Source organism: Diadema setosum, chromosome 1 (genome assembly GCF_964275005.1).
Source record: "Diadema setosum chromosome 1, eeDiaSeto1, whole genome shotgun sequence".
Classification (NCBI taxonomy): domain Eukaryota; kingdom Metazoa; phylum Echinodermata; class Echinoidea; order Diadematoida; family Diadematidae; genus Diadema; species Diadema setosum.
This window is the reverse complement of record NC_092685.1, coordinates 43,795,718-43,822,412: the sequence shown is the minus strand read 5'-3', so window position 1 is coordinate 43,822,412 and position 26,695 is coordinate 43,795,718. Positions and strand designations below refer to the sequence as shown.

The 26,695-nt window shown below is 38.7% G+C and overlaps 1 protein-coding gene across 2 annotated transcripts in view; it reads right to left on the bottom strand.

The window, feature by feature from the left end:
- Window positions 1-26,012, bottom strand: part of LOC140236311 (nuclear factor NF-kappa-B p100 subunit-like) — a 110,785-nt gene extending 84,773 nt beyond the window's left edge. For both annotated transcript variants that reach the window (XM_072316264.1, XM_072316269.1), the window contains exons 1-4: window positions 26,008-26,012; window positions 24,287-24,472; window positions 22,837-22,968; window positions 5,286-5,417 (exon numbers count right to left, since the gene is read on the bottom strand). In XM_072316264.1, the coding sequence (XP_072172365.1) occupies window positions 5,286-5,417; window positions 22,837-22,968; window positions 24,287-24,470 (448 nt within the window). In that variant the 5' untranslated portion in view covers window positions 24,471-24,472; window positions 26,008-26,012. The remainder of the gene's footprint in view (window positions 1-5,285; window positions 5,418-22,836; window positions 22,969-24,286; window positions 24,473-26,007) is intronic.
- Between the last annotated feature and the right edge of the window lie 683 nt (window positions 26,013-26,695).

Here is a 26,695-nt window from a genome sequence, read left to right as displayed (position 1 = left end):
ATCATAGCATCAAGAAGTAAGTACAATAAGTAGAGAGACAAAATTAGCGAAAGGAAGTACTTAAATTTCTTACTGGCGTCGGCAGGGGTTCAACCATTGGGGAAACATGAAGACACACTGGCAGTATCGCATGACACTTTACGAGAGACTTCAAAAACAAACATGGTATTAAACTAAGAGGACAAGGAGACAGATAAACAGAGAGAATACTAGAGAGAGAGAGATATGTATAGACAGAAAAAAGACAGATATATATACACAGAAGAAATAAAAAAAGAGAGAAATGACCAATGGTGGTAAATTTTAAGTACTGAGGCTGCATGGTTGCCTGCTGCAAATATATATGTACCAATGCCTTTGTTTAAATAAACATGCTCTTAATTAACCCGTTGAGGACGGACTGATTTTGCTACAACACGCATTTCCCATAGACACCTGTTCAAGTATACTCGGGACTTGTCCTCAACGGGTTAAGGATTCATTTGCATTTTTCTTCCCTCTTCACATTGCAAACCAAAATTTGTGGGATTCAGGCCATACTGTTGACACTTTCCATTTCAAATGACAAAACAGCACCAGGATTTATGTTTCCATCCTTCAAAAACCCATTAAGAAACAGAGAAATGTATGTACTACAAATGACAAACAAACAAACCAGTAACACAAAAACAAAATTTCATCTGGTCTAATACTGCCCTTGCCAGCCGCATAATTGAGACCTGAAATGCATAGCAACACACACACACACACACACACACACACACACACACACAAAAAAAAACCCCAACACATGACGACGGCAAGATTTACCAGTTAAACTCAAAATCATATCATAGGTAACTCCTGGCTCATGCACACACAAAGCTTGATAGGTGCAAAAATAGAGTGCAAAAACAAAACAAGCAAATATTGTAACAATATAACTAAAATCATCCTGTATAAAATTACACAAAGAATAGATAAATGAATCATATTCACATTACATCACATCATCACTTTTTTTTTTTTTTTTTTTTTTTTTTTTAAACATGGACATTTATTCACTTTTTTTTTTGGTGGCAGTACCTACAAGTGAGCCATTGGCAGAATTTGCTCTGAAGTTGGCTATAGACGAATCAATCTATACATCAATCACAGTGATCATCATTCAGTTACTCGGATCAGACATTGGATTAAAAATGTCATCATGAAAAATGTTACTGACCTCTCACATCCCGTCAACACACAATCATTCACACTTTTAATTCAGCCATCTCATGAAAGTGGAAACAGCTTTGCATATAAAGGAGAAAAAAAAAAGATAGAGACAAAACTAATCACAGCTAATTCAAGTATCACAACACCTTCAATAATTTTGAAGCTGTTCTTCATTTACTCTTCATTCAGCCTTCATCTTCATCAGCATCACAACCATCGCCACGCACAAGAATTTTGCTTGTCACAACTTGGAAAAGAATAATCATACTAAAAATACACAATCATATGTACAACAAATGATAGAATATGTTCCTGTTTATAACCTTTTTCTCCCCAAAATGTGAAAAAGGGATGTGCATAGCTCATTGACAATTCACCCACATCTGTCGAAATGTGCAATGTACAAAAAAAATAAAAAAAAAAGAGGAAAAAAGTGTTCTCTCTCAATCTCACCGAAGTACCGATATAATTTGCGGAAGTGCGATCTCTCGGAGGAACGACTCATAAAGTGCGATCTCACCTAGAGAAACCACTCATAGGCCCGAATTCACGAAGGTGGTACAAATGAAACCATGGTTTAAACCATGGACAAAAACCATGGAGCGCCATGTGTCACATGGAATAATTTGTTCCGAAATCAGTCATTGCATCAATGAAATGATTATTTTGTAACAAAATGACAACATTTTGTAACTATATGAACATTTCGTCCACGAAATAATTTCCTCAACGAAACGGTCATTTTGTCGACGAAATGACCAATTTCTTAATGAAATATTCTGTGCGACACTTGGCGCTCCATGTTTTTTGTCCATGGTTTAAACCATGGTTTCACTTGTACAACCTTCGTGAATTCGGGCCATAAAGTGTGATTTCACTTAGAGAAACCACTCAAAAAGAGTGATTTCATTTACTCATAAAATGCACTCTGATCTTTGGCTGGACCTTTTCTGACCATTTACAAAACAGAGAGGGAGAGAAGGACAAGGCAATATTTACGCTTGCCCTCAATTTACAAATGCCACAAGAGGATTTGGAAACTGATATTTACACTTCGTCATACAAAAGGTTGAGGTATCACACAGGTATTCCTTCATGACCAGTATAAATGTTCAAGAACGACGGACGAGACTTTTGTGGAATCGCAGTTTGATCGAAATCACTTGATGGACGATAAAAATTCTCCAGCTAGACATGAATCGGCCTTTTGCAGGGTTGTGTGGGGTGGAGAAATACTGTAAAAGCTGTTGTTTTCACGTACAGATATTTTCGCACTTGGGGAGGTCACGTAATGCCGTTTTCGTGATTCAATACCAAGGCTATCATAAGTGCACTAATGCCTGTTCGTTCACTGCCAGTTTACTGCACATGTACTTAATATAGGACTGAATAACTCTTCCACCTGAGACCAGTCCATAAGGAGGGATGCACGTTACGTTGAATATTAGACATACCAGCACGCCCATATCCAGCCAGCCATGGCCATGGTTTTGCCCCAGCTCTAAAGGCACCAAATGCCAAGATACAAGCACGTTGATATTTTCATAATGCATATTTAACGCAATCAAGATGAGGCGGGGATATCTTCCTATGTTGTCAAATACCGGGCCCAACAGTGATTCGCCAAATTCGTGAAAATTAGACCCTCGCGAAAATAACAGCTTTTACAATAGTGTTAACACTGGCCCTGGCTGCGACCCCTCAGGTGGTTCTCGCTTTGTGCGTCAGGTCCTGTGTGAAATTGAAGCTGGCTATGGACAGGTGGTCCACCCCCTCAAAGTACTTGCCGAGGACAACGTAGACGGCCATGACGAGCACCGCCATCCAGAAGACGGTTGTCGACGTCAACATGGCCCAAACGGAGAGCAGCATTGACGCGATCCAGAAGGTGACGACGAAGGCCCTGAAGAGGCGCGACTGCTCGGACAGGTTGATCAGCTCGCCGGGCACCTGCCCCTCGAAGGTCTTGCTGCCGGTGTAGAAGGTCTCCAGACGGCGCTCCTTCTCCTTCCACTTCTCCACGCACCAGTTGTTGAGGTCCTCCTTGTTCTGCGGCAGGGCGTCGATCGGGTAGCGCTGGATCAGGAACTGCATCTCCTTGGGCACGTTGCCATTGAAGATGTCCAGCTCGCCCTTCTCAGGAATCACGTCGCAGTAGCCCACTGTGACGTCATACACCGCATCAATCATCTTAGCTGTGGACAACAGAATAATAATTCAGAAGCATAAATAAGATCCATTCAAAGTCTTTAGGTCATGTCGTTAGAGTATACCAAACTAGAAATGTCGCTATGGCGACTGGTATGCCTCCGCCATAATGCATGATTCTCCTAATAGGTCTATAGTACATGTGGACAATATGTGATTACATTTTCACAAAATTGGCAAAATATTAAAATGACAAGTTTGTCACAAATGTGTTGAATATTCACCTTACTTGACCTAGGTTTAATTGGATGAATAGGAGAGCATGTATTTGGGGATTTAAGGACTTTAACTTGACTGTGACTCATTCCTGAGTTTATGCATTGAGTAATTTTCAAGGTAGGGAGAAAAAGTGCAATTTCTGTATTGAATAGTAAATTGATACCATTTCATCTGGCCTTTGACCCTAAGATTCATACATTAATCACTGTCAGGCAGAACATGCAATAAATATGTAGTAAGTTTCAAGATAACTTGAGCCACTTCCGAAATATGGAGGAAAAAGCTAGTTCAGCACTTTCACTTGATCTTTGACCTTTTGACCTTTGAGGCAAAAAAGAAAAGAAAAAAAAAGGAACTTTCCAGACAATCTCTATTAGGTTATACATGCATACACAAAGTGTTAAAAAACTAATCCTGCTGGCATTGCATAAATATGAGGGAAAAAGTAAACTTTATAAGTGTTGCCTTTGACCTTTGACCCCTGACCTTTGACCCTATGAACCCTAAATTCTCTATATACGTAATCACTGCCAGTCAGTACATGCTATGTTCCATTAAGATACCTTAAACAATTTCCAAGGTATGGAGAAAAAAGTGAAGTTTTAGTATTTTTACTTGACCTTTTGACCTTTGACCTCATGACCCCAATCTTTCACCAGAGCATCTAAATTGGGTAATACATGTATAGACTAAGTTTCAAGAAAATATCTTCCGGCATTGCATAGATATGGTGGAAATAGTGAAATTTTACATATTTAACCTTGACCTTTTGACCTTTGACCTTGAGCATGTGCACCCAAAAGTTCATAGGCATAACTTCACCTCCTAATACACATACATGCCAAGTTTCATTAGGATACCTCGAAAGGTTTTTAAGATACGCTGTCCACAAAATTCATTACGGATGGACGGAAGGACGGACGGACAACCCGAAAACATAATGCCTCCGGCACCACTTCGTGGTGGAGGCATAAAAAAGGCAACAAACAGGTTCTGTGCAGATATGTACATTCAATATTATACTTTCTCACACCTGCTGAGACAAGCTACATTACATGTTCCTTGATGAAATCAGAAGTTGAGCTGAACCTCCCCTTCTATCTACATGGAATAGGTATGACGCATCAAACTTTGTCAGCTTATGGAAACATAATTTTAGCTGGAAATGAGCTATTTATCTGCAAAAAGGCTCTGTAAACATGTCCATGGTAATGAAATTTGACACTATCCAACATTCTTGTAATAACCTGCACCACACCACCTACTCACACACACACATGTTGATCCTCCTGGTGTACAACATACCGGTACTCTAATGTCACAAATATGTTTGAAATTGACAGAGCTGAAATTGACAGAGCCACTTTATGAATGTCAGACAAATGAGAACGAAACACAAGGATAGAGTCAGAAAGATAAATAGATATACAGATTGATAGATTGAAAGATGGATGGATAGATGGGAATATAGACAGAAAGATCTATACATGTAGATAGAGAGATAGATGGACAGATAGATAGAGATAGATATTATGGTATGGATGTAATATCAGTGCAGAATAATTTATGGAGTGGAAAGTACAGGTATACATTTCACACTCAACAAAGGGGGGGGGGGGGGTGAGGGAGATAGAAATAAAGGGAGGGAATATAGTACTCACTTTCTCTAAGATAATCCACTGTAAACGAGAACCCAGTGGTGTGAGGGTGGAGGACATATTTGTACTGGGGCAGGTCGTTTTTATGGGCGTATGCATCACTTCGTTCCTTTCCAACTCGGCAGAAGTTGACTCCTGGAAGACAAAATTACAAGATATTTAATGAAAACTATATATACCAAAAAAAAAAAAAATAGTCCACTGAACATCCTTTAAACTGAGAATACTACTCATACAACTAATATAGCAAACATTGTATACGTATTCAAGCATCTCTGTGATAGATAACCATCAGACAGTTTGTAATATCTGCACAATGCCCTCTAGAGGCCAAGATGAGTGAACAGCAACTAAAGTCGGTCATTAGCATTTGCATGTAAAGAGTGAACCATATCCAGCATTAATGTTTGCTTTGACTGAGAACAGATTGAAACTTGGCAGGACCTATGACACAATCTTCAAACCCAACCTCAACCTCCCCCCCCAAAAAAAAAGTAAAGTAAAGGCATACTCAAAACCAACAATCAATCAGTCAGTCAGTCATGTAATGAAGTAACTTATGACAATGCATTTCCAATGATGGCAGCAATCTCTGACTGTCGACAGATAAATGTCTTGAGTTGGTTTGCACTCCAGAATAACAGCAAACACGAGAGTCCTTGATTCCTGTTCAAAGGGCTGTGATATGCTCTATGAGTGCCCCCCCCCAAAAAAAAAGAAAGAATAATTAATTATTAAAATAAAATGCTTCAAAGGACATGCTGTCAATCCCCAAACTTCAAGCAGCCTGGAAATATTACTAGCACATAGTAAGTGGTTTCATTACATAATCCAACATTTGAAGTAAAATTCTGAAACTGATATGCACTGCTGGCTGAATCTGGTTGCATAATAACCTACTGGAGCAAGTCTTTTTAATCCAGTATGTTATAATAAGTCCAGTTGAACAAAAGCAAACAAATAGCAAACAAATGCAAAATGGTATGACTAATAGCTTCTAACTTCTTCTTCTTTTCTTTCTTTTTTTTTGGGGGGGGGGGTGTTCTTGCACGAGAACACAAAGTCAACTCCTTTGTATCATCTCATAACTCATGCATGATTGGCAAAACAAAGATAAAAATGTGACCGCCCAACCAAAAACCCATAAAAAGTCACAGATTACGATATTCTGTAATGGATCAACATATATGTCATTTTGGTTGACTGACACATTTTTATAGTTTCTCTTACCTGGGAGAATAATCTATTCCCTACCTACAGTCAAAATTTGGAGGGTTAAAACAAAACCAAAATCAAGTTTATTTGCATTTTTTTTCCGGATCATTCACATATATATATATATAATCTTTTAGACAGGCACTGCTTTCACTGTGAAAAAAAGAACATGTTTTCATCGATACTTTTGCACAGCATGCCTTTAAATCCTCTTTTTTCCCTTTCCCATGAAACTGTACCTTCTAACTCTCTCTTATTTTTATCACTTTTTGAATGAGTTAGCATGGTCCAATTCTAAACAAGTTATACATATCATTTTAAAGCTTAGAACTTACTCTTGGAAACTATGCAGAAAAGTGCAAATTCATTTTGGCCTACTTTTTGTGGGCTTTGAGCTTGGGTGGTCACACATAAACATTTTCTCTATTTTCTTCGCTATTTTCTTTATCAGTCAGCAGTAACACACAACCACTCTGCACACTGCACACTCATCTTCTTTTATCTTCAAAAAGAGGAAAAACAGTATATTTCGATGTATTTGAAATACAAAGGGACAGAAAGTGACATTGACGAATCAGCTAAAAACAGACAAACAAAGATTTTAAGTTGGGCCATTCTAATGTTATGGAAGGGGGGGGGGGCAAAGTAAAATTCAGTATATAATGATACGGCCATATTCGTCCACAGCACCCTTTTCAGTGTTATCACTGTCCTTTCAGAGGGTCCGTCCATTATCATTGTCCAAACAATGCCTGGTGCCTATTTTTACACTGGGTCAAGAAGGGACAAAATGGCTAATGGTACATTTTGTCCGAGGATGCTTGCACTAATAGGAACTCTGGATCTTCTGGTTCCACACACTGGGCGTGTCTTCATCAGCCCGAAGTTTCAAAATAGCGCGCTATTTCGCGTTTATGAAACTAGCCTGATGTCAAAATAGTGCGCTATTTGTGTGGTAAAGACGCAAATAACGCGCTATTTGTGTGGTGAAGACGCAAATAGCGTGCTATTTGGTCGGGAAAATATCCTAAGAAATCGTGGGCTAATTCGTGAATTAGCGCGTTAATTCGCGAACTAGTGCGCTATTTTGGGTGCGTCTCCATCAGCCCGAAATTTTCTTGATCCCTCCACGCTTCTGGTTAGCCAGCTGGCTGTGGGGAATTATTGGAAAGCGCATAAACAAGCTAGTGACTTTGTACATACACGCATGGTGTATTCAAGGATCACATGTGCGTACTAGGCCTACTGTCGTTGACATCTTCTTAGAACTCCATACCATGCATGCTGGCTGTTTCATTCTTGTTGTATTTCTTCTTCTGGTCCACTCTACCTGAGCTGAAGATTCTTGCAGATTGTGTGTATTTACGATGCGTTTAAACTCTGCAAATCATAAATTTCATAAGATGTCTCACTGGACAGAAGAAAGAGTAGTGTTATTGATATCCCTTTGGATATAGGAGATTTTGTATAGTATAGGAGATTTTGCGTGGGGAAATCCACTTTCGAACCGCGAGCTAAGCAGAGTAATGATGCAAAGTACGCATGCTTCAAACATCGGGCTAATTTCCCCAAGCAGGCTGTTCAAGCTGATGAAGACGCACATTTGCAGTATCGGGCTATTTTCCCAGACCGCAAAATATCCTGCTAGTTTGAACTTTGGGCTAATGAAGACACATCTATTGACCCACTTCCCTACACTGCTCCAATGTGATAACCATCTCCATTTCAAACTAGAAAAGCACTCGTAGAGCGAAGACCTCTGCCAAGCAGCTCATTTCCAACCATACACGCATGCTGAAAATCTACCAATTTCCCAATATAGAAGCCTTTTGTTTATGTCATCAGCTTCCAGCTACACAGCCACAGCGCCTCGCCCGAGCAGAGCGCGTACGTAAACCTCAAATGCGCCCAACTTGAACTCCTAAGTTCATTGACTCTATCTGCAAAAAGATTTTAAAAATCCTTCAAAATTCCATACAAATTCCCGGATCACAATCAAAAGTTAATCATCTGTTCCTTGTGTCATTATCAACTTTTCCTGCAAGTTTCATTCAAACATGTTAGCAACTTTTCGAGTTATTTTGCAAATAGACGAACCAACACCAATGAAAACATAACCTCCTAGCTTGACAGAAGTAATAACAAATGAGCAAGCTGCTCAATGTTTATGAAAAATGACAAAAATACATGCTCATAGAAATTGCCCAGGTGGTCAAAAATTTAGTGGTTAGACCTGAAATGAGAGGGGGGGGGGGGGGGGGGGCCATGATTCACATTTTTTTTTAGTTTTTTCGTTTGTTTGCTTGTTTTTTTGTTTTTTTTTTTTTTCGATAGACTTGCAGGATGACTTGTACAGCCGATGCGATGTAAGAGGTTGAAAGAAGAGTGGCTTCTGAACTAACTAGAGCAGCTTTTGACTTGGATGGAGAGGCCCTCTTGTGTAGGAATTGCTGCTGTGTCTGTAACTCCAACTCCATCTTCAAATTATATCATAATGAAAAGAGTAAAATTGAAAATTTGAATCACAGAAGTAGAGTCATCAAAATAGGATATGAAAAAAAAATGAAATGGAAATCCAACTTCAAATTATGTAACAGAAGGAGTGAAATTAAACAGTTAAATCATAAAAATCAAATCATCAAAATGGGATATGAATAAAAATGCCACGGAAATCCACCTTCAAATCATATAATAATGGAAAGAGCAGAATCAAAGAATTTGAAGCATAAGAGTTGTATCTTCAAACTGGGATATGAATAAGAATGCAATGGAAATCTCAAATAAAAGTTTTTTTTTTTTCAAAAATACTAATGTTCTTAATCACAAATCAAAAGCAAATGAAATGAGGCCATGTCTTTACCAAACAATTCATCAATTTGAAAACTGCCACACTTACGTATACAAAATATTGTGAATAATAATGTTTTTGATCAACATTTTAGCAGCTGACAACATCCCCACTTCCTTTACAAAAAAAAAAAAAAAAAAAAACAAACACAAGTATCATTGCTACTCTATCGCAAAACTGCAATAACATGATGAGATTGAGAAGTTTCTCTTTTTGAGTTCATATCAACAAATTCATATTTTGGAGGAGATTTGTGTGTAAAGCACAGTGAGGCAATGATTATTCAATGTTATGTGCATATCTGGTTGCATCTGATATTACTGTTTTTAGGTAAAATATGACATTTTGAAATCCCATAATTTTCTCATTTTATGGCTTATCTTGATGAAACTTCTACCCCCTATTTGTTGTTTTGTTAAATGTAGATACAATGTATTGGATTGGGCTTGAATAAAATAGTTTTTTTGCTTTATAAACACTTCCACAGCATTGTAAATATTTCATAAAACAGATACAGCACCAATCCACAATAATGTGTCTTTTGGCACTTGATAGGTGAAGATGTAGGATAGTAAGAAAGGAGGAGGAAGAATACTGTGCCTGAGGATGAGAGAAAGAGACAGGTATCCTCCCCCCCCCCCATTTGTCCCTTCTTCCTCTCACACCCCCCCCCCCCCCAACCCCCATATCTCGCCTCTCCCTCTCACCCCCTCCCCCCCCCCCCAATTTCTCTCTCTGAGCTACACTGTATGTGGTATAACAAATAACAAAGGAGCTGGCACAAAAGGAGACAATGGAAAGCCTTGGCTGGGAAGGGAATATTGTTGCCGACATCTCTAGCTCCATGTTACTTAGCATGTTATTCAGGAGGCAAAGGCTGCTCATGTGGACTGATCCACTGTGCAATGAGTCAATGGGCTGAAAATATGCAAAGAGACTTAATCCCCTATAATACTATATTGATATTCAGCAGGTGCATACCGCCCAAGGCCTTCCTCTACAGTGGGTAAGACGAAGTCATAAGAATTTGGTCCAACTCTGATCCCAGTTGGACAATGGGAACTGAAAAAGCTCTGGTAATCTCAGGTTGTTGTTGTTTTTTTTTTATTCTTTTACAGGCAAAATAGGTTGTACTTCTAGAATGAAGATGCACTCAGATAAACACTCTCTTTCATTTTTATCATTTACTGTAAATGCAATACATTTAGCGAGTCTAAATTTTTGCGAATCGGGACTTTCAAACGATTTTGCGAGTGGTTAATTTCGCGATCGTGGAGTACTGTACTGAACGGAGAAATGTATGTGTCACATTCACATTGGGATCAGAGTCATTATTATCGCGTGTCTTTAATTTCGCGAATAGCACCTGACTCGCGAAAATAAAAACCTCACAAAATATTTCGCATATACAGTACACGTTCCTGTGCAACACCCTTCATTTGTGCGGTTTGTTGCTGTATTTCCAAGTCTGACTTACAGTACATGAAACAGAGCATGGTTGAGATACTTGTGATTCAGGAGGTCACTGATAAAAATCGTTTTCCCATTTATTCATGGTTGTTTTTGCTTTAATTCACTGGTATTACTTGACCTGGTGATTGCGAATCATCTTTCATAGCAAAGAAAAAGTTGTACCTATACATCTCTAGTGTCCTTAAAAAAAACACACATAATAATAACAACAACAACAACAACAACAACAACAACACAGGGTATGATGTGCACAACATTCTACAGCTAAATGTCACCCAAAGGGAGAATCACACTTCACATTATTCAATCATTTTCCACTTGCACTGACACCAGTCTATCTCCTTCCGACTAAAGCTCTTGTAAGGTTGAGTGGTTTGGGCATAACACTAACGACCGGAATTTGGCACACTCTGTCCATTTCCTTCCCAGCACTCCAAGTGAATTTCTGCCTGTCCAGATCACTCACACATTGGTTGTAGTCCACCGATTCTTTAAACCGCCCAGCTCTCATATGTTGTAAGTGTGTGTGTGTGTGTGTGTGTCACTGGTAGCAGCTCTTGGGCACTGTTGTGATTCCAAGCAGGAAAAGTCAAAAAATGTCAAATATGATTTCATTTTCACAAGTCACTCTTCATTTTATTTATTTATTATTATTATTATTTCATTATTATTGACTGCTACGGTTATAGACTCCTTTATGAAAAGCAGAGAATGAGGGTTTCCACCACAAAGGAAGTGTGCAATGACATTTCAACATCACATATTCTCTCTACCCTCTGTTTCCTAGTCTATCTATCTATCTATCTATCTATCTATCTATCCATCTATCTATATATCTATCTACCTACCTACCTATCTACTTGTCTATCTATCTACCTACATTGACCCATATATCTTGCTATTTGTCTACCAATCTACCTGTAACCTTCTATCTACCAATCTACCTATCTCTATCTCTTGATCTATCCATCTATTTGTCCATCATTCTACCTATCTCATACAACTAGAAAGATCTTCTCAATTTCCACATTACATCATCATTAGATGGCATAACATAGGACCATGCTATGCAGTCATCTGAATTAAAGTGAAAGTACATGTATATCTTGACTCTTCTCTCATGTCATCTCTTCCTTTTCCTTGAATGCTTACAGGTATCGTATAGCTTTGGTTGAGACCAAACTTCAGGTTTTTAATATTTTTTTTTTTTTGTGTGTGTGTGTGAGATAATGAGAAAAGAAATATGAAAGAGCATGTAATTCCAAGGGCAATTTAATGTTAATTATTGATGAAAATTAGGTTTGAAATGGCTAACATATCCAAAACAAAGCAATCCTAATGAAAGTTGGGACCCACATTTTATTACAATAACTTTGTTTTATTAGTACTTTGTTTTTGGATGTCTCGGCCATTCCAAAACCGATTTCTATCAAATAAACTTTGAATTCATCTTAGAATGGTATGCTGTGTACTATTTCATGAGTGGTTTCTTAGTATCTTGCAAAAAGTTAAAAGCCCAATCCTCATCTCCACCGATACTATAACATCCCTTTAATATGAGCATTAGAGGCTCAAAAATTTGGAGTGAATCACACTTATGATTCTCCTACACAACATACCAGTACCAAGTCACAGTGATGGCAAAAATTGTTAGAGGCATGTCAAACCAATCTCTGTAAGTAACACTGCAGACCGTCATGAAATATTTCTGAAGTTGCGGCACCTTCTCATATACTTCACTGCTGATTGACCACCACAGCATGCAGGCATTTGAGGCATGAGATTGGTTGCTATGGAAACCTGCATCCTATGCATCCCAGAGCAACCGCTGAAGATAAAGCATGCTTAGAACAGCCCCAACACAAATATGAGTTAATGGGATTGATAGCACTACCCATGCCATGCGCATGGCACAATGAGCCAGAATCATCCAGGTGGGACTTTGGTATCTAAACCTCATTTGCACATGCTACATAATGTCTTCAGTCGTATGAACAGGAACAAGGAGTTCTATAGGGTATCAGAATACCGTATATTTACTTGCTTCCTGCTTAAAGGTACTGTTTACCACTGGGAGCAGTGATTTAAAAAATGTTTGAGTTATCACATATGAGGCATATGTGTAGGTCAGTTGTATCACAAAACATCCTGCCATATAAAAATTTTGCAATAAAGCCTAAAATATAAAGAGATATTACCATTTTTCTCACTAAACCATAACTGTAGATGGTTTAGTCTAGAGATAGTTTTATCATAACTTCTGTTCACATTTTTAATATATTTAACAATACAGCTGGTTAACTTTTTTTTACACTGTTTTTTTTTTCTATCCCTAACTCACATTTTAGAACTACATTGAATCATTAAAGCTTTGTTTTTGTATTATCTGCCAATTGTAAATAATGCCTTTAATTACAATTTGACATGAACCTATCTATCACCAACGACCCTTCCCCCTAAAAAAAAAGAACAAACACTTCCATATCAAATTTGGAGAAAATCAGTTAAGTTGGCTGCACATAGCCATTACTAAGCTCCAGCACATATTGAAACTCAGCGATATCTGTCTATGCTGGAGAAATACAAAAGTTATTCCAGAGAGGCATGTCTTAAGACTGTAAAGTTCACACCCCGTGTTCTTACGACGACTTTCCCCTTACTTTCATTACTGCACGAGCTGAAATTTTCGCGGTGGTTTTATTTTCGCGAATTTCGCGAATCGCCTTTGAACCGCGAAAATAACAACACACGAAAATAACAACGCGCGACAAACTAAGTTCAGTTAGACCCTCGCAACCGCGAAATTAACAACACGCGAAAATGTCCTCCAAGAAGCAATTCGCGAAAATATCTGTACGCGAAAATTTCAGCTCGTACAGTAGTTTGATAAACTGAACCAACATTCCTATAATTACAACAGCTTTGCCATCTGCTACAATGTACATACTCTCCACAATGAAGTACTCTGCATATAACTTGCAAATATATGGTAACAATCCAACAGTTAGAGCTGCAACATGAAAAGTATATGAATGACCAGATGAATATAACATACAAACTTTAATAAAGGCAGTGGCACCCAGTTCATCACCTTCTGTGATAAGAACTTACAAGGGTAAATCCACAGAAAATCAGTGTCACAGACAGCAGCATCAGTTAAAGTGCCTTCGCATTTGACGATACACGGATAGATTACAGCATTCAAGGTCAGCTGAAAGAGAAAACCAGAGCTATATTTGAACATTAACTTAATTATGCTGGCATTAGTCTTCTGGTATTGTTGTTTTTCCTTCCCCACCAAGTATGGTTGGGACCAAGGTATAGTCTTTACATATAAATCACTCAAAGTTTATCTTTTATCGCTTCCGCATTCACAGAAGGGTATCTTTTACTGGTTTGTAATATGATGCACGGTAGCCCTTGTAAGAGAAGATGTGTTGGGACTTGTATCACACACACACACACACACACACACAAAAACAAACAAGGCTGAATGTGTAACTTACTATGGTGCTTGGGTCTAGTGTCAAATGTTTTCATGTCCATATTTTCATCTATTCCTATTAAAGCATACCTAGCAAAACATAACGAGAGCAAATTACCCAGACATCAAACAAAATAGCAGTGGAATTGGTAGGATAAAAGGATAAAAGACATAAGTTACTTCAAAGAGGAAAAAAGCATTCCAAATGATAATGAATATTACCAAGGAGAACAGGCATAAGATGGGATATGTATATTATTATCACTATTATTATTATTATTATTATTATTATTATTATCATAATTATTATTATCATTATTATCATTATCATTATCATTATTATTATTATTATTATTATCATAATTATTATTATCATTATCATTATCATTATCATTATCATTATTATTATTATTATTATTATTATCATAATTATTATTATCATTATTATCATTATCATTATCATTATTATTATTATTATTATTATTATCATAATTATTATCATTATCATTATCATTATCATTATCATTATTATTATTATCATTATTATCATTATTATCATTATTATTATTGTTATTATTATTATTATTATTATTATTATTATTATTATTATCATTATTATCATTATTATTATTATTATTATTATTATTATTATTATTATTATCATCATCATCATCATCATCATTATCATCATTATCATCATTACTATTATTATTATTATTATTATCATCATCATCATCATCATCATCATCATTATTATCATTTTTACTAAAGAAGAACGCATTCAAAATAGGTTGTTGACGTGAAGAATGATGCTAGTGTCCTTCCAAAAGATGGTGAACTGATGGCTTCATTCAATGTTATTGGAGTAAGGTGTCAAATATTAATTTTGCAAAATCCTTCTTTGCCCATGGACCATGCTTTGACGCCAACATCAATGCTTGTGGGAAGGCACCTGTGGAATGGCACTTGCACAGGGTGACATGCAGAGTCGAGAAGGCGAACACAACGCACACCTCATGCAGACGTGTAACGTGTTGGTTTATCCCTGCTGGTTTATCCCTGACAGTGACAAATGAAGACCATTTTGAGATCTCACAACTTCAGGGTGGAGGCTGCTATAGCAACGCCACCAGAAAGCACCCGAAAGCTTCGCCTGAAAGATCACGCACTCAGGTGCCATCAAACACAAAAATATCAAGTGAACTAACTTTGCTTATTTAAAGTGCACGGCTTGTCCTACGCACATGCGTGTCTTTAATCTACTATTGATAACACAACTGACTAATCACGTTTCCATGCGATGAGAACATTGCAATCACACAGTTCTATGGACTTCAGTGTGTACGTGTATGTCCAATGATTAGTCCCATTGAAAGAAATTGCTCATAGCTCTGTGCTAACTTGCTACAAGTCCAGATAAGACTGTCATAAAAATGAACAAAGCGTGAAGGTCAGTGAACCCACTCGACATTTTAATTTAACCCCGGGCTACCGGTAAGCACCTGATAGCGCTTTAATGTTTAAATGATAAGTCAACCACTCCTCGCATGCGACGCGTGATGGGAATAGGATGACGTCTAAAGTCCACCTTTGACAGATGAGCAGGCAGGCCTGGGACCTGCTTTAATCACGTAGCACACACGATCGAGGAACTTCAGGCTTTCCCCATAGGTAACTCCAAATGCTTGCCAGTTCTATACCAACACCCTAACACTAACCCAATTTGTGACATGTTTTAATCTGAAAAAGCAAAGTTTTTGCATTGCATATCAAACCTTGACACCCCCCCCCCCTGCAAAAAAAAAAAAAAATATTATGATAATGATAAGCACATTGGGTGGGGTGCTGATTATATGAGGGGGGTTCGTTTTAGTGAACAACTTTGAGAAGTCATTCAAATCTAGTGATAACTCAAGGTTTTTGTAATTCGGTATAGTTCAGGAATGTTCTACTGTACGAGCTGAAATTTCGCGGTGGTTTCATTTTCGCGAATTTCGTGAATTGCCTTTGAACCGCGAAAATAACAACACATGAAAATAACAACGTGCGAATAACTAAAATCAGTTAGACCCTCGCAACCGTGAAATTAACAACACGCGAAAATGTCCTCCAAGTAGCAATTCGCGAAAATATCAGCTCGTACAGTAATAGCCTTCTTACATATCTTATTCCCATATCACTAGTGGATACCATTAAAATTCAATGAGCAATCTGAAAAAAAAGTAACTAATTTCACATAGTGACTAAGCGACAGAGCCACAATTGTCTGATAAACACAAATTCACATTTCATATTCATTGGACACAGTTGCTCTTGAAGTATACATCACTACCAACCAAAACTATACACAGGTCTAACATTATACCTTGATAGATCTAAGGCACTGAAAACACAAAAACAAAAACAGATAACAGCAACAATAAGAAAAATCATCTTGATGTCATTGCAAAATAGAGGACCCTGCCTCCTACTACTGTAGCTTTAAAACGGCTGGATGACAGCTAGACTAAGCACCATTCATTCACCCAATCATCAGACCATGGCAGGCTCTAAAGACCAGTGGGTTAATATCCTCTGCTCCTCCCATGGGAAATGCACTAATCAAAGAGGGCACGGTGAGATGGCAAGCCTCCTGCAAAGTGTCAGAAACCCAACCCCCCCCCCAAAAAAAAAAAGACCCAGCTCAAGTAAAATTGCTTCACGCTTTGCTCTCAGAGGCAAAGGCGTGTGAGGTGGAATACGATCTAAAAATCACACCAAGAATACCGGTATGTCCATTCCGAGATGTAACCAGCCGCTGAACAAAATCCAAATTTCATTTTGCTTCAGCTGTTTTCATCTCACAGATGAAGGCTGTTTGAAATTCCTATAAACTACAAGGACTACATGCGTCTTCACTAATTTAAAAAGCACACAACTAGAATGACTCAATCTTATCTCTAATATGTTTGTTTCAAAAAAAAAGAAAAAGATAATTCATTCAATTATTCTCGCCTACCACAGATATCAAAATGCTTAGTGTTGATTGAAGAAATAAAAAAGGCTACAGAAAAGAGTATAGAGCCTTCAGTAATCTTATCTCCCAAACTGGTCCTCAAAGCCTACCATCTAATCTAAGTTGTCCTTTACATCTTAATTTTTTTTTTGGTCCCTTTTAGCACCTCCCGGGCATCGAAAGAGAAACGAATGGAATTCTCTCGTCAAGTGTGACACAAGGACCATACAGGGCATTTACCTGGCATGATGTCAATCTACATCACATTACATCTTTCACAAAGGGCCCTGGATGGTGCACAAATAAAGCACGACCTTTGACCTAATGTATGCATGACACATCGCTATTGCACTTAGCAGTACACAATCATCACGTATCACAGCAAGGAATGTCTCTCAGTGCACATGGAAGCTCGGGTTGATGTCACATACTGTACGAGCATGCGCACCCCCTCTCACACAAGGTGGAGAGTGCATCTTGCATAGCCAGTAGTTTACAGTGATACCATTGCCTTGTAACAGAACGCCCCACATACATGCATTCCCACACGCAACTGGGCTGAAGCTACATACTGCATGTGGTCCAGCAAATTTTGCTGCTATTATATACAATATTTACCTTGTTCATGTCAAATATCACAGTAAGATACCAGCACCCAAAATAACTACCCAGGGTACTTCTATTGCAAATTAAGATAATAAATCATAGCGGTGTTGTTTGATACACCATCTTCTTTCATCTTTTTCATTTTATATACCTGGTAGCTGACAGCTAAAAACGCTAAGATATTAAAGATAGCCGACAATTTGCTGAATGCAAGGGGAGGACTGTCATTTCGCCAACCATTCAGTCTGATTTATGATGTGAATTCAACCACTGGCACCTTGGTCCCACAGGTCTGAATTCCTGAAATATAATGCCCATGAAATACACGGCATAAAGTGCACACCATCGGCTGAAAGAAAAGGAACAGCGGTCATATCTTTATGCTTCCCAGCTGAGAGCATGGATCGGGGGGGGGGGGGGGGGGGGGGGAGGCTTGATTTATTTCACTTCACAAATCTCCCATACCAGTCTATCCTCGTATTCAATACCTACTAAATTTGCATCCCACTACCCCTCTCCTAATTACATTCGCTCTTCAATCTTTGCCTCTGCCGAGACTCTCCCCTTCTTTCGCCGAGCAATTTTCTGCTCCACTCGCCACGAGTCACTGCTCACCCGTTGTCGCGTCAGACCCCGGCCACTTTCTCACCTCCATGGGTTAATTGCCTACCAACGGGAAGCCAGGCGAGAAGAACTGCCCTTTTTTAAGACTGGTGCGAAATACTTCCTCATCAAATGCTCAATTCAGGTCAACCTACCCACTATCATCCTAGATGTATGTATCTGCACACTTGCTAACCCTACAGCTAAACAACAGGAACCAATGGCAGGAAAACTCCAAAAATTAGCAACACTGATCTTTTCTTACATGACCATCAACACATGTTTTCACAAAACAGGAACACTAAGTTGAATACAGCTTCTTTTTTCCTGCAGAAAGAAGAAGAAGAAGGAATTCCTCCTACTATACTCTGACAGAATTGTTGGCAGGCATGTACTTAAGGAACAGAGAAGCAATATCAAGTCAGAAACAAAAGGCTTGACACAGGAATGTAAATTTGTATTCATTACCTTGCACACGACAATCTTTTTTTGCACACCTTGCCCTAGCAGAAACTAGAGCACTTCTTTTTTTTTTTTTTTTAAATGCGCAGCTTGAACTCCCACGTTCATTGACCCTACCTGCCAAAATATTGAAAATCCTTAGTAAAATCTATAAATTCCCGGATCACTACCTACATCTAATTATCTGTTCTTTGCGTTGTTCTCAACATTTCCTGTAAAGTTTCATCCAAATCCGTTCACGCAACTTCTTGAGTTATTCTGCACGAGACAAACAAACCAACCAACAAACACACAAACAAACCACCGCCGATGAAAACATAACCTTCTCCTTTGGCAGAGGTAATAATGACATGTCTATCCAGGCCACTCTTTACACAGACTCCCTTGAAGGGTTGGTCACTCCACGTATAAGTTTTAATGTATATGAACTTCCAATTGCCTGCCCCCAAAATTATCCGAAGGCTCAACTTGCATTCAAAGTAACATATTCTCACATTTCCAATTCCCTTTCGTCATTTCCTTCTTATGACAACTCAAGACTCTACATCGTAATATTACCGTAGTAAACAGGTGTTTGCACAAAAGCAACAATAAAATATGGGTTTGCAGCACATGGACAAGGAAGAAGAAGAAAATAAAAATAGCTAGAATGTATGTACATGAGATTGACTTCCTTTTCCTTTATGGTTTGTATCCCTTTTTACAATATTAATGAGTTAGGCAGCAAATCTAATATATTGTACCTCTTAGGCACTGTCATTTTCTATTCGGATTAATACTTAAACACCTGGCTTCCATTAGCAATTGACTGAGAGTCCCTAGACTACTAACAAGTCTTTGTTTGGCATTTCTTTTCATGGACATGAACCCATTCTTAACGTTTCTCCAGGTTTCGCTCCACAACCATCTCACAGGGCTTGACATTTTGCTTTTCTAGCACTCCGCTCGAAACAATAGGCAGCGTCGAGCACTCTCAAGCACATACATTGTGCATGCAACAAAACTATACATTAAAGGGATGGTATAGTTTTTGTTGAGATGGGGATTCAGGTTTTAACTTATTGTGAGATAATGGAAACCACTTATACGGAACATTAACGAGCATACAATTCTAAGAGGAATTAAAAGATTATTAGACGAAAATCAGTTTTGAATGGCTGAGATATCCTACAACGAAGAGTTTCCTGACAAAATGTGGGTCCCACCTTTTATCACGACCACTTTATTTCACTTTGTATGTGGATAATCTCAGCCATTTCAAACTGATTTTCATCAAATAATCATTTCATTCTTGATAGAATTGTATGCTCTTTAATATTTCATAAGTGGTTTCTAATTATCTCGCAAAAAGTTATAATCTGAATCCCCATCTCAACCAAACTTATACCATCCGTTTAACAATATAAATGAACCAAAGCCCCTGATATTTCCAAGGCAAGGACGTTTGCCTATTAATTACAAAATATGATGCGTTTTGGGGTACCAAATAGAAATCTGCCATTTTGCTGAATTATCTATTCATGTTCCAGCACTTTACCCTGGGTTACTCCAAAACAGATGAAAATAATTCTTAGTGCTTTTTGGAAGAAAATTTGGCTGCACCAATGAGCTCAGCAAAGCAACAGCATCATAACATCAGCGCACATTACACACAATACACACCAGCGATGATATCAAAGTTGATGTCTCACACACACACACACACACACACATACACAATAGCATAGCACTATGCCTTACCAGTCCATATAAGACATGTAATATAAGTAATCATTGTAACAGTTCATGGATTACAATGATCTCTTTCTGAATTACTGTTTAAATCGTAATAACATGTTTCAAGAAAAAATAGAAAAAAACAAGTATTATCACTGCAATTATCTACCTACCTATCTATCTATCTATCCATCTGTCTATCTATCTATCTACCTTTCTCTCTATCTATGTATACATATGGAGATAAGCACATCCATACAAGTTTTTATATTTAGTTTTCTTTAATTCATATAACTACCGGTATCACAGCATTGCCAATGGCTGCGGATAGACAGAGCGTGCAGTGCAGGTATATGTTTTCAGGGTCTTTACAGTGAATCACAGTCGTCATTTGGTACAGGCAACAGAGCATAATATCTTAACGATGGAGCCAAGGAACTCTGTGCACATTCAAGAAGGTGGCACCACGATACTGAAGATGAGCACAACTTAAATGAGACAATGGACGGATATAGCTCAAGTGCCTATCTATCTGTCAAGTTTGGCAAATTCAGACACCGCCGTGTTGACGCTGGGAGATAACGTGCGCAAACATCTTTGCCAACCTTCTCAGTGTACTCAAGCTACTGCAGCAGTAAGGAGTAAATCCCTGTAAGAACCACTGATCTCTACAGTAAAATATCTGGATATCTCATTGGCTGATTCATGCTGTACAAATGTTTGAAGCCGCCAGGCCTCCATGTTACCACATGCACTCTATGCGGACACGCATGCATTTACCAGCAGAGATCGTCACCAACAAATGTGATGTTGTGAGCTCCGTACACAAGTGCATGGCAATGTGCGTGGTAAGATGGCGGCACAACTTAAAAGCAATTACCCAACGAGATATCCATATATTTCTTATTGAGCTCAATGATCAGAACAGCTCACTACTTATAATTTCTTCATCCACCTCAAGCAAGCAAATATCACTTGCAGACATTCCGAGTGACCGAGGCATGCACATTTTGCCATCAATCACAAACTCCCCCCAAGGCATGCATTGTGTTTACAGTGAATGAATTATTTCTCTTCCAATATAAACTTTATACAGAAATTGATCTCATACAGCAATCAATCTCATGAAACAAGGAATGACTTGCACAGCATAAATACCATACATCACACTACTCTGGCTCAATTAATACATGAAAACCACATGGTTAACATATACACTTAAACAATGGAGATGCAACAAATCTCTTTACCAAATCTCTTCCTCTTTCTCTATCTGTCTATCTGTCTGTCTATCTGTCTATCTCTCTATCATTCACTATCTCTCTTTAATATTCATTCACTCTCCCTAGTTTCCTGAGAGAGAGAGAAAAAAAAAATCAGAGAGCGAGCCCCAGCATAATGTATGGTTTCTCAATGGCTTCTCTTCCTTGAAATATCCGACAACTATTTTCCCAACTAGCAACATAATTCTTTCACAGCTGCGCCTCTATGGTCCTATGTTACAATTCATGATTTGCAACACTTCCTCTTGAATTGGCCGTTTAATGTCATGATGCTTGAACATTTGGAATCTTGCACCATCATTGAATCGATATTGCTTCTGCCTACATGAGTTCCGGAAAGAACAGTAAATAAATAGCAAATCCTGGTTTTAATTTCATATCTGTTTACAGATATCACATCACATGTGCTGCAACGATAACTGCCATATTACTGACATGCTTTTTTGTTTTTCAAATATTCTACATTACAAACTCGCTATACTCTGTCCACCCATACGCACAGATACATTTAGGTTCTTTTGGGGCACACACACTCAACTGACAGACATTCTGAAGAATTCTTTTCGTTAGCTGTCATCCACAATGGAGAGAGAAAATTAAACACTGTCAATAAGACCAACAATATAATGAGTCCATTCTTCATCCAATTCTTCATTACTGACGAGAATTACTCAGCCATCTCTATATTTGTATCAAATGATATTTTTTTTTTTCTTTTCAATGCAGTTGCACAGGGAAAGGCATAGAGGATTCCAGGAATTTGTGGACATGTCTGTCATTTTCTTTTCCCTTCATGGGATTTCGTTGCAGTTGTTGTGTTGGTTTTTTTTTTTTTTTTTGTTTCTGTTAAATTTCCATATGATACAAACCTTCTGGGAAAAGGAGCAGCTGAAAACTGTAGCGCATCTCGGAGAAGTACTTGAGGACCGAGGTGAGCCAGACGCGATCTTTGACCCACTGGCGAGCCAGGAAGATGAAGCACGCTGCCTGCATGGCCCAGCCTGGAGTGGAGGGGGGAAAACAGAGAGGTTGTTATCAGGAGCATGAAAGGAGGGGGAAGGGGAAGGGGGAGGGATGGGAGGAGGGAGAAAAGGGGAGAGGAGGAAGAGAACCGCAGCCCCTCCCGAGGGCTGACATAGAGAGCTCTCACTTCCTTGAAGCAATGGTCATGTACAGTAAGCTGCATGTGAAAATGATGTTTAACCCTCTCTGGGCCATGGACTTTGGACAGTGTGTACAAAGCTATGGGGGCTTTCTAGATTCCGATGAGCCTTTCTTGATCCTGATGAGCCTTTCTACATCCTGATTAGCCTTTCTAGATCCCAATGAGCCAATGGGCACAAAAAGCACACACAGGGTTAATTAAGAGGGGAAAACTCCACTTCATGTTCAAGTTACTTTCAATAATTTGTGTAAAATCAAATGAACAGAATAGTGAACGTTTTGATAGAGTTGGAAAAAAATATTGAAGTCATGGAAGACCTGTGAGGCATACACCATCACTTTAAATCTCATCTAACCATTTTCTTGCCAAGGACTTTGGACAGTGTGTACAATGCTAGGTCATTTTCTGTGCTGAGCAGTACTCAAAGCAGCCAAAGGGTTAAATGTTCATTGATTGCAACTAATATCACTGTTTGAAGAAAGTTTGAGAAATGCCAAAATTCTTCTTCCATTGGTTTGCTTGCTTTGAGTTTCTTCTGTATCACAATAGATTGTGAGGCGGAGCGCCTGCTTAAGTTAGGTTCTGCCTCAAATATTTTCAACAATGGGGCACACAAACCATTTGAATAACCTCTGTCTTCCATCAAACATGAAATCACCTGGCACTGAATGAAAATTTGCTGGTTTATGCTTCACATGTCACATGACCCTGAGCAAAAGACCCAGACGCAAGTTGCCTGTCCACATTGTGTTGCACATCTGCAAGAACTCCCGCAGGTGCATTATACACATCGCCTTGTTTGATCGCGAAGTACCATCACAATAGATTGCAATAATCATAATCTTTTACACTGTGCAGGTGCTATAATATGAAATGTATTTGTCTGTATATTACTGCGTATTGCACAAGAAGAGGTAAACAGCTGTACATGCTCTAACAAATGAAAGTAGTGAATTCTTAGTCTATAAATGGCAAATTTACCCCATTCATGAAGTGAGTCATATAATTGCTTTTTTTGAGAGAGAGAGAGGGCTGAATTAAAAAAAAAAAATCATTGCATGGCTTCAATCCACTCTACGAACAATCAAATTGCTGGGATTCTGGAGTCTGCTACCATGTGGTAAAACAAAGAGTAAGCAAATCTTGTGATGTACCAAGGCATGGGGCTTTCTTGAGCTGGGTCTTGAGGATGATCTTGAGGTTGGTAGTCTGGGTGTAGGCCACCAGGACGGCCATGTAGAAGAGCCAGTCGATCCGCGTCCGATGGTTCATGATGATGACGCTGCGCTCGTTGGCAACTTTGTGTCCAATGGCCTTGAATTTGGTGCCAAAACACATCTCTGCAGTTAAAAGAAAAATAAAAAACAAAACAAAACAAGAAAAAGTCATTGGATTTGGCTGTAGAGGGGTCGAAATAACAATCACTTCTTGCTACTTATTACTACCACTACCACCACCACTACTTCTACTACTTCTGCTATTACTAAAACTGGTAGTCCAATCTAGAAAGTGATAATGTCTCAATGAACAATGCAATTTTTTAGTTATGCTTTGTTTTACGTGGCTGCTATTAGAGGAAGTAATAGATGTTCTATAATAGCAAACAACCACTGTGACTGGTAGCTTTAAGTCCACTCCAATGGACTAGGGCAATGAGAGAGGATTAAGTGCTTTAGCCTGAAGCAAAGGCCGCTGCTGCTAAAGGGACTCAAACCCGGGACCCCATGATTGATAGTCTGTGGTCTTACCCACTGAGCCACATCACAGCAACAACCATAGGAAAAGATTAACCATAGGAGAGGATTAATTGTGCTGCATGAAGATTATTCCCAGGAGCAGTGTACTTTCACAATGCACTATCAAAACATCAAACCATAAAAACATCTCCTCAAATGTTTCACAATGACATATTAATCTCAATGATTGGCTCTCAAGTGTTCTCGTACTTGTTATCAATGTCGGTACACTGTCCTCGCGCTCTAATAAATGGATTCGTTTACTGTGGGCACTTATGTGCAGTAGTGACTAGCATAGATGTCGCATGTCACACTGTGGTTTCTATTCTCTTTATGCTGGCTGTACCACGAGGAAGGTCTGCCTCTTGAGGTATTGCTCCTTCCTAAACGTTATGTGATAATTTGAAGCGACTTTGGTAAGGTACGATTGTAAGATACGGCGTTGTAGATAGAAACTGAAGCTTTCGTTGCTTGATGAGCACCGTCGCAAAACAGATACCATAATACCTGCGATGGTTTAATGACCCATCAAAACATGTAACCCACTTTTAAAGGTATAGCAAGATAACAGTATGCCTATTTTGTAGCTAAGTCAAGAGAAACCGGCAGCGCTAAAAGGTCGTAAGGATGAGTTGAGCGACAGAGCAATGAATGATAAGACTGTAGAGAAAGGCAAAATGTATCTAGACATACATTGTACGTTCTCTTGTGGACTAAGGCCACATCCATGAAGTACTGTACATGATATATGTACAGTCAAACATTACATTGCTCATTCAGCATTATATAAGTTATTGACATCTGCTGTATGATGGCTGCAAGTGGTAACGGGAGAGAAAAAATGTACATCAGTTTACCCCAGCCACCACTTTCCAGAGCATTTATGATATTTGGCTGTGTGGACAGACAAATTGATAATGCTACATTCGCATCCTTTGAGGAATGTAATTAGCAGTCCACTGACGACGTATCATTGCTATTTAATCTGCCTCAACGCTCACGACTGCTCAAAGCTCTCCCAGCTTGAGACAATATGTTGCCATGGCAATGTCAAAATCACCATCATCACTCACCACAGATTCAGAAGGAGAGCTCATTTGTGGGGCGTGAATAGAAAAGGCAAATCAGTGTATACTCACCTAGCAACGCCTGCAGGGGGTCATAGGTCACATCAGCAGGTGAGAGCCGCCATGGTGGATTCATAGAAAGAGGGGGAGATGAAAGAAAAAGGACAGAAAAAAACCCAACACTGTTAGCGCTGATTGACTCTTTCATACCTGTCATTTGATATGCACTTAAAACACATTCACATAAAATGGGGAAGTGTTAATGTATGTCTGCAATATCACATGCTTTGTATGGACGAGCCTATCATGATTCTGACAAACTAGTGCAAAACAATACGACTATTACAAAATTTTATAGATACTTGAATACATTTCCTGAACATAAAATTATACTGATATCAACTCTAACCCTAACCCTAGCAAAACCTGCTTTGTCCCACATACTCTTTTGCATGTTGGTCGCACTCCTTCTGGCACTTGAAAAAACAAACAAACACACAAACAAACAAACTGCATGTGACCAGTTCACTGAATCACGGTGCATAACATCACGCACGGAGATCTAAAATCACCACAGAGTATGGAAATAATTAGGTGAACGCTGCTGATAATGCATTTTCATGACTGAGAGAATTGGAATGAGAAATGAACGTCATCTTTTCCCAAGAGATCGATATAGTATTACATTTGTGATCTGGGTGGCATGATTTTGGTATGCAGGAAGTTACACACATATGTCCACTCTCGAAATGCAAAATCT